General features: G+C 55.5%; 1 protein-coding gene across 1 annotated transcript; it reads left to right on the forward strand.

Annotated features, from left to right (window-relative positions):
• The first annotated feature begins 3211 nt into the window (after positions 1-3211).
• LOC133771105 (short stature homeobox protein-like) lies at positions 3212-9290 on the forward strand. The gene is made up of 5 exons (XM_062206822.1): positions 3212-3461; positions 6599-6798; positions 8465-8522; positions 8732-8820; positions 9039-9290. The coding sequence occupies exons 1-5, from the start codon at positions 3212-3214 to the stop codon at positions 9288-9290; spliced, it is 849 nt and encodes a 282-aa protein (XP_062062806.1).
• Positions 9291-9560: the final 270 nt, after the last annotated feature.

Raw genomic sequence — 9560 nt, forward strand, 5'->3', positions numbered from 1 at the left:
CCTGGGAGACCAGGACGGAGCTCCTGGGGGTGGCTCAGGGCCTTGTGCACCTGCTGCACCCACGGGGGGACCCGGATGGAGCTCCTGGCTCCTGGCTTCAGTCCCTGCTCGTGCACACCTGGGAGACCAGGACGGAGCTCCTGGGGGTGGCTCAGGGCCTTGTGCACCTGCTGCACCCACGGGGGGACCCGGATGGAGCTCCTGGCTCCTGGCTTCAGTCCCTGCTCGTGCACACCTGGGAGACCAGGACGGAGCTCCTGGGGGTGGCTCAGGGCCTTGTGCACCTGCTGCACCCACGGGGGGACCCGGATGGAGCTCCTGGCTCCTGGCTGCAGCTCCCAGCGTTTGCAGCTCGCTGACTTGAACAAATGCATCCAGGCCCGCCGAGCTCTGCGAACAACCTCTGCCGCTCGCTGGCGTTTGGCGAGCAGCCCCTCGGGCGGCGCGGCGGCGGGCGCTGGGGTCGCCCCGCGCTTGGGTTCCTTCGGCGTCCAGTGGCAGCGGGATTGCGTCCGCAGCTCGCGCAGGTTCAGCAGAGGTTTCTGGGGGCGGCGGCGAGAGCTGGGAAATACCCGCGGGCTGCTCCGGCGCGTGTCGGGGTTCCTGTTTTTTGCAAGACGGTGTCCGTGCACGGAGAAAATTTTGCGAACACACGCAGCTCCCATGCAACCCGAAATGAGACGCAACCCCCTCCTCCCCGCCAAAATACCCGCCCCTGGCGCAGACGGCAGAGAACCCCCGGGCGAGGCCGCGCGGGGCCGTTATTAAAAATTACAACGTCCCGGGTGCGGCCGTCACCGCATCAACAGCGGCGGACATGAAAAAAAAAATCATCATAAAATCAATTAGCGCCGGGGCGGCCCCGGGAGCCTCCGGGCGCGGGCGGAGACCCCCGCGGGGTCCGGCACAGCTGCGCGCGCAGAATGGGCATGAATGTTTCATGCGCGCGCCGGGACGTCAATCAAACCCCGCCGGGACACAGCTCCCGCGTCCCTGAGGCCGAGTCGCTCCGAGGACTTCCCGGGCGTGCACGAAAAACAAACCAAAAACAAAAACAAAAACAAAACAAACAAAAAAACCCCACGAAAAACCACAAAAAACCCACTGCAAAAAAACCCACGAAACACCCCCCAAAAAAACTACAAAAAATAAAAAATCACAAAAAACCGCAAAACATCCCAAAAATCCACAGGAAAAAATCATAAAAAAAGGAGAAAAACACAAAATCCACTAAAAACCAAAAACCCATAAAAAACAGAAAAAAACACAATAATAACTTTTAAAGAAAAGAATAATAATAATTTTGTAAGAAAATAATTTTAAAGAAAATAAGAATTTTTAAAATTTTGTAAAGAAACATTTTAAAATAATAATATAATTTTTAGCAGAAATAACAATACTTATATTTTCTAATAGGTGACAACCGCGGGGTGCGGGGCTGCCCCGCACGGCCTCTCCCGGGCGCCTCGCTCCTCCACGCCAGCCTGGCTCGCACCGCTGCCCCCGGGCGCCTCCAGAGAGTGCGCAGCTCCGGCGGCCTCTGCGGAGACGGCCGGACAGAGGCGATCGCTGCCAGCTGTCAATCTCCTGAGATGATTGGCACAACATCTCGATCTCCTCAGCGGACTGGAAAATATCAATCGCCTCAGACGATCGGCACAAAGTGTCAATCTCCTCAGATGACTGACGGAAAATGTCAATCTCAGATGATTGGCACAAAGTGTCAGTCTCCTCAGACGATCGCCACAAAGTGTCAATCACCGCACAGATCGCTACAAAGCATCGATCTCCTGCGACGATCTTGCAAACCAAGTATCAGTCTCCTCACCTGATCGCTAGAAAGTGTCAGTCTCCTCAGACGATTCGCACAAAGTCTCTGGTCTCACAGGATTAGCACAAAGTCCGGGTCACCTCAGACGATCGCTACAAAGCGTCCATCTCACAGATCGCGACCAAGTGTCAGTCTCTCCCTCCCGGGCCAGGTGCGGGGCGCCGGGCTGCTGATCCCCGAATCTCCCTCGTCGATGCTCTCAACTATAGATTTCCCATGTCGCCTGGAGGGAGGGAGGGAGGGAGGGAGGGAAAGAAAAAGAGCGAGAGGCAGCAGTCTCAGTTTTACACAAAAATATTTTAAATAAATATTTAAAAATAAATATTAACAAAAATGAATACATATTCTCTTGTTCGCCCGAGCAGCTGGGGCCCATTGCAAGACAGACAGACCAGCAGCGTCCAGAATGCATTTCTCTGAGGAGGAGGGGGAGGCGAAGGAGGAGGAGGAGGAGGAGGAGGAGGAGGAAGGGCACGCGTTTGCTCTCGGGTTCTTTGGCGTCATTAAAAAAAAAAAAATTGAATTTCTCCCCGTTTCTCCAGGGATGGCTCCAGGGCCTGAAGTCACCGTAGGGGGCTGGGTGAGAGGAGGCCCGCCGAGGCCCCCGGATGCAGACTGCGGGGGAGGGGTCCTATTTGCAGGTGGCTCGAGTTCGTAGAGGAGGAGGAAGGGAGGAAGAGGAAGGGCAGGGGGAGGGGCGGGGGATAGGGAGGCCCAGCCACGTGCCTCGCTCGTGCCACCCCCGCCCCCCGCAGTCCACCCCCACCTCGGGAAGAGGGGGGGGGCGGAGCCTGGGAGCTATCACTCAAGGAATGGGGAAGGAGGGGGGTCACGAAAGACGGATCGTCTCCTCACGCGTCCGCTGCCGAGTGGGACGCCTGTTACCTGGGGGTTTCCAGATCCGGATCCGGTTGCGGGTGTAGCTGGCGTCTATACCGCGGATGCCGCCGCGGATGCCGGGGTCCACTTTAGGCCGCCTGGTCTTCCTCAGGCGCTCTCGCTCTCTCTCTCGCTCTCTCTCTCTCTCTCGCTCTCTCTCGTTCGCTCTCGCTCTCTCTCCCTCTCGATCTCGTTCTGACGCCCCGTGGCGACGGACCGAGCGGGAGCCCGTGGGGCAGGGAGGGTGCGGGGAGTGAGCTGCGTCTCCGCCAGCGTCCGCGGCTGCAGACCCCTAATTGCTCTAGACAGAGCGAGCAAGCGAGAAAGAGAGAGCGCGCGCGGGCTGGGGGGGGGGGGGGGGCAGGGCACAGGCAGACCCGCGCATATAAATAGCGCGTAGGCGAGACCCACAACGCATCCCTCGAAGCGCCGGACCAGGTGGAGAACGAGCGAACGAGGGAGCGAGCGGGCGATCGCGCGTACAAGGGCCACAGCGGAACGATGGAACAACTCACCGCCTTCGTGTCCCAATCTTTCGATCGCCCCAGTCCCTCGGGTGGGGAAGGTGCGGATGGCGGACCCAAGCGGGACCCGCTCAGCTTCCGCCAAGTTCTGGAGCCTGGCCTGGCGGACCGCAGCGACGACGGCGGCACCGGACGCTGCACGCTGCGGCTGTTCAAGGACCCGGCGGACGACGACGGACACAAGGACCGAAGCCGGGACCCTGGCGCGACCAGGGGCGCCCCCGAAGGTAAGATTACTCCCCCACCCGGAGCTCACTCAAGTCTCTCTGTCTCGGGTAGGATCGCTAAGGAAACACACAGACAGGGCCAGGGCTGACGTGGGGGGGGGGGTCTCGCTGTCCATCGGGGAACCCCACCCCCCCTGGCCAAGCAGCCGCCGCCTCTAAGGTGTATGCAAGCACGCGGGGTGCTCCCCGGTCCGCCACCCGCCGACTGCGAGAAAGTCCGGGTCTCCTCAGACAATTTGCACAAAGTCCGGGTCTCCTCATAGGATTTGCACAAAGTCTGGGTCTCCACAGCGATTTGAACAAAATATCAATCTCAGAAGATTTGCACAAAGTCCCGGTCTCCTCAGAGGAGCTGAGCAAAATCTCAATCTCCTCAGAAGGTCTGCACAAAGTCCGAGTCTCTCACAGCATTTGCACAAAGTCTGTGATTTCTCAGAGCGTTTGCACAAAGTCCGAATCTTCACAGCCGACTTGAACAAAATATCAATCTCCTCAGAAGATTGGCACAAAGTCCGGGTCTCCTCACAGCATCTGCGCGAAGTCCGGGTCACAGACGATTTGTTCGACGTCCGGGTCTCCTCAGACGATTTACACAGAGTCCCGGTCTCCTCAGACGATTCGTACAAAATGTCAATCACCTCAGATTTGCACAAAGTCCCGTTCTCCTCAGACGATTTGCACAAGATACCAGTCACCTCAGAAGATTGGCACAAAGTCCGGGTCTCCTCACAGCATTTGCACGAAGTCTCGGTCTCCTCAGACGATTCGTACAAAATGTCAATCACTTCAGATTTGCACAAAGTCCCGGTCTCCTCAGACGATTTGCACAAGATACCAGTCACCTCAGAAGATTTGCTCAAAGTCCGGGTCCCCTCACAGCATTTGCACGAAGTCCAGGTCTCTCCTCAGATGATTTGTACAAAGTCCCGGTCTCCTCAGACGATTCGCACAAAATATCAATCACTTCAGATTTGCGCAAAGTCCCGATCTCCTCAGACGCTTTGCACAAAGCCCGGGTGTTCTCAAAAGATTGCACAAAGTCCGGGTCTCTTCAAAGCATTTGCACGAAGTCTGGGTCTCCTCAGCATTTGCACAAAGTCCGAGTCTCTTCAGATGATTTGTACGAAGTCCCGGTCTCCTCAGACGATTTGCACAAAATATCAATCACCTCAGATTTGCACAAAGTCCCGATCTCCTCAGACGCTCTGCACAAAGCCCGGGTGTCCTCAGAAGATTGCGCAAAATCCGAGTCTCCTCAAAGAATTTGCAAAAAATATCAATCTCCTCAGATAATTCGCACAAAGTCCGGGTCTCCTCAGATGATTTTACAAAGTCCCTGTCTCCTCAGACGCTTTGCACAAAGCCCGGTGTCCTCGGAAGATTGGGCAAAGTCTGAGTCTCCTCAAAGCATTTGCCCAAATTCCCAGTCTCGGATGATTTGCACGAAGTCCCGGTCTCCTCAGACGACTGGTACAAAATGTCAGTCTCCTCAGACAATTGGCACAAAATATCAGTCACCTCAGATTTTGGCACCACGTCGGGGTCTCCTCACAGGATTTACACAAAGTCCTGGTCTCCTCAGAGGATTTGCACAGAATATCAACCTCCTTAAACAATTTCCACCAAGTCTGATTCTCAGAGGATTTGCACAAAGTCCGGGTCTCCTCACTGCATTTGCACAAAGTCTGGGTCAAAATCTTTTTTTTTTTTTTTCCCTCATTTCCGTCACAGGCAGGCAGCCGCCCAGGTGCAAATCAAAACCAGGCCCACGGGCCTCGCAGGTGGCAGGGCTGGGGTGGGGGAGGGTGGGGGGGTCCTGGACCAGGGCACAGGGGCGCAGACCTCCTGGCCTGGCTCACTCAGGCCTGCTTCCTCCCAGGGCAAACATTTAAAAAAAAAAAAAAAAAAAGGTCCGTTTTGGCAGGCGGAAATGGGGAAATATCAATAATAGTGATTAATAACAAGGATTAATAATGGCGCATTCGGAGCGTTAGGGTCTCACACATAGCCAGCAGAAATTCGTGCAACATTATTTTAATGATTAGTTAATGTTAGTTAATAATACTAAAGCAGCATTCGGAGGGCCCAGCTGTCTGCACGCAACCAGCGGCACTCGTGCATTGTTGTAGCTGGCAGTGGTGGAGCAGAAACGACACTGATAATAGTTAATAATAATAATAATTATAAATAATAATAATAAAGCATTCAGAGGGCCCAGTGCATGCAGGTCTGGCATGCACTCAGTGGAAACTCATGCATTGCTGTAGCCGGAAGTGCTGGAGATGAAATAATGATTATTATTAATAATTATTATTAATAAATAATAATCACAGACAGCCTCCGGAGGCCCGGTGATTGTCTCGCACACTTCGGTCTTCATCGGAATAATAATAATTAATAATAATGGAGAAGGAGCATTCGGAGGACCCAGCGTGTGCGGGTCTCGCACACACCCAGCAGAAACTTGTGTTTTGTTGTAACCGGCAGTGGTGAAGAAGATAAAATAATAATAATAATTAATCTTAGTTAATTATAATAATAATAAAGGGTTTGGAGGGCCCAGCGCGTGCGGATTGCCCGTGCACCCAAGGGACACTGGTGCGTTGTTGTAGCCGCAGTGGCAGAGCCGAAATAGTAATAATTATTAATAATAATAATAAATAATTAATAGTCATAAGGCAGTCTTTAGCGGGCCCAGCGCGTGTGGGGCTCTCACGCTGTGGTCGTCGCCGGCAGCGGTGGACTCGAAAAACTATCATAATCCATAGCCAATAAGAATTATTAATAATCAATAATATCAATAACTAATGGTAGTAATTAATACTTAATAACATTGATAATTAATAACAGATGCAGTCAATTATCAATAGTCAGTAGACCGTCGATACTAACAATAATTCGCAACCAGCAATAATTGATCGATTATCAATATTAATAATCAACAATGATCAATTACCAATAATGGATAATTAAATAATTGATAGTAAATAACAATTAATCGATATTCGATCATTAATGACCGATGGTCGATAGTAAAGCAGCATGCCCAGCCTGCATCCCACCTCCAGCACACGTGGAAGTCCTGGGCCCGCTGTAGACCCGGTCTCTTCTCCTCCCCCCCACCCCCTCCCGCACAGGCGCCCTGAAGGCCGAAGAGGAGGAGGAGGAGGAAGGCGGCGGGGGCGGGGCCCGGCTGAAGCCGCGGCGAAGCCGCACGAACTTCTCACTGGAGCAGCTGCAGGCGCTGGAGCGGCTGTTCGAAGAGACGCACTATCCAGACGCGTTCATGCGCGAGGAGCTCAGCCAGCGCTTGGGGCTCTCGGAGGCCCGCGTCCAGGTGAGTGAAAGCTGACGGGTGAGTGACAGGTGACAGGTGCATTACCAAGATGGTTCGTGCTCGAGGAGCTCAGGCAGCGCCTGGGGCTCTCAGAGGCCAGAGGCCAGAGTTCAGGTGAGTGACAGCTGACGGGAGAGTGGCAGGTGAGTTACAGGTGACAGGTGCACCACTCGGACGCGTTCCTGGGGCTCTCAGAGGCGCTGGTGCAGGTGAGTGACAGCTGACAGGGACGGGTGCGTTACCAGGAGCCAGCACCTGGGGCTCTCCGAGGCACACCTGCAGGTGAGTGACAGCAGACAGCTGATTTTCAGGTGAGCCAGGTGTGCGTCCAGGTGAGCCAGGGCCACAGGTGAGCCAGGTACAGAGGTGTACAGCTGCACAGGTAGACGGTAGGCAAGGGAATTCATTCAGTCAGGATATTCGTTCATAAAGGGCAGGCGCATTCATTCATTCAAGGCATTCATTCCTTCACTCAGGGCGGGCGCACTCAGACCTTGCGAACTGGATCCATGCGAAACCTGCCAGGCACACCATGCAGCCTCGCATCCAGCGCAGACCCCACTCAGCCCTGTCTGCAGCTCGCTATCTGCACCAAGAAGCCATCTGCAGGAAATAAACCCACAGCCGCGCCCAACCAATTGAGCTACTTGTTGGGGCTTATTTATGATGATTTTATTTTGTGTGTATTTCTCCGAGCAGCCCGGCCTGTCCCGCTGCTCCCGGGGGAGGGGCCCCTGATGCAGAGTTATGAGCTCGCAGGCAGAAATCGAATTACAGGCGAGCATTTCGCCACTTGCCTGGGCCGCGGCAGCGAAATGAAACGTCATCCTTCATTCGCACTAATGGGACGCGCGCGGCGAAATCGGATTAGCCCGGCCGAGCTAATGAAGCAATAAAGTGGCTCCCCGCAGTGTAGACGGATCCACCTCGCCTATTAGCACACTCAGGGCCGTGCATCCGCCCAGGGGCTGCTGCTGCCTCACGTTGATTGATTTTTTATGATTATTAATTTTTTAAGTCCATTAGCGCTGGTTTTATGGGAGCCAGGTTTTTTTTTATTGAATTTTTTTTCAAGGTTTTTAATTTTATTTTTTGCTGGCCATTTTTCTCCGTGGCACTCCAAGCAGATTCTGGTGCGAAGTGTCCTCCCCTGTCATTTGCATGTATTCTTTTTAATTTCGGTTTACTTTTATTTTTCATAGTTGTATTATTTTTATTGTTACATTATTTTTAATTCCGTTTTTAAAAAAGATCAAGGCCAAGAGGAACAGCCTGCATGGGCATATTAATTTCTGTTGATTTTTAATATTTTATTTTTTAATTATTTTTATGTTTAAAGAAAATGCATTTTTCCTTTTAAAATGCATTCACAGACTCACACAAAAAAATGAATCAAAAGAGGTTCAGGGTGGCTGCAGCCTTGCTGCCAATCAACCTGGCACGGAACATTCTGGAATGCTCCAGAATGTTTCCGCCAGGGCAGTGCTGCAGGGAGGGGGGCGGGACCTGGCTGGGCCGCCGTCGAAACCGGACCAAACTGGGTCAGCCGCGCCGTCCAGGTATTTGTTTTTAAGGATTGCTTTTGTGGTTCACAATCCCCAAACTTCGCTGGCACCAGCCCTCACCCTGATTTTATTTTAATGCATTTTGCCCGCCCGTCCCTCAGGTCTGGTTTCAGAACCGCAGAGCCAAGTGCCGGAAGCAGGAGAACCAGATGCACAAAGGTGAGTGACGGACAGGTGCCCGGGTGGGGGCGGAGCCAACGCGCGCACAAGCGCCAGTGAGTGAGCGACGGGGTGGGGGTGCGGGGGCCGGAGGACAGCACGCGCGCTTGCGCAGACGAACGAGTGCGTGAAGGACAGGCCTGCGGGCGGGGCCGAGCCAGTTGGGGGAACCCCCTTCTGTTTGCTGTCGCCCCCCCACCCCTGGGCAGGAGTGCTGCTGGGGCCTGCCAATCACCTGGACGCTTGCCGCGTGGCTCCATACGTCAACATGGGCGCCCTGCGCATGCCTTTCCAACAGGTGAGCGGCGCACCTGGCTAAGGTCTGGGTGGGGGGCCCGGGGGCTACGAGCTGCTGCAGACGCCGCGTGCGCGGAGCATGCGCCCTGTTCCCCATCCGGGTCCCGGACGCACGTCGGGGGCTGGAGGCGCTGGGAGCTGGGCTTGGGTCTCCGGAAGCCGGGGAGGCGGCTGCGGGGCTTCTGCCCGTCCCCGACGCGCGCGCTCCGCTCCCTGCAGGTGCAAGCCCAGCTGCAGCTGGAAGGCGTGGCCGCGCACGCGCACCTGCACCCGCACCTGGCGGCGGCGGCGGCGGCGGCGGCGGCGGCGCACGCGCCCTACCTCGTGTTCCCGCCGCCGCCGCCCGCGTTCGGGCTGCCCCTCGCCGCCTCGCTCGCCGACTCCGCGGCCGCCGCGAGCAGCACCAAGAGCTCCAGCATCGCCGACCTGCGGCTCAAGGCGCGCAAGCACGCCGAGGCCCTCGGCCTCTGACCCCTGCCCTGGGTGCGGGGTCCCTGAGACCAGGGGAGGGATCTTTGTATGCGGTGTGGGGGGAGGCAGGGCTGGGGTGGAGCATGTGCATCCTGGCACCGGACATTGCGCCAGCGCGCGGGCCCGAACCGAACTCGGAACCAACCGCGGGATCCCGACCGGGGGGGGTCCCCCCGACAGCGCTCCGTGACGCGCGGGCCTCGTGCGCGGTGCCGAGACGGCGCGCGTGGGTTGCTGGGTCCCTCTGAGCACTCAGGTGAGCGCAGGTGC

Source organism: Lepus europaeus, chromosome 12 (assembly GCF_033115175.1).
Source record: "Lepus europaeus isolate LE1 chromosome 12, mLepTim1.pri, whole genome shotgun sequence".
NCBI classification, from domain to species: Eukaryota; Metazoa; Chordata; class Mammalia; order Lagomorpha; family Leporidae; genus Lepus; species Lepus europaeus.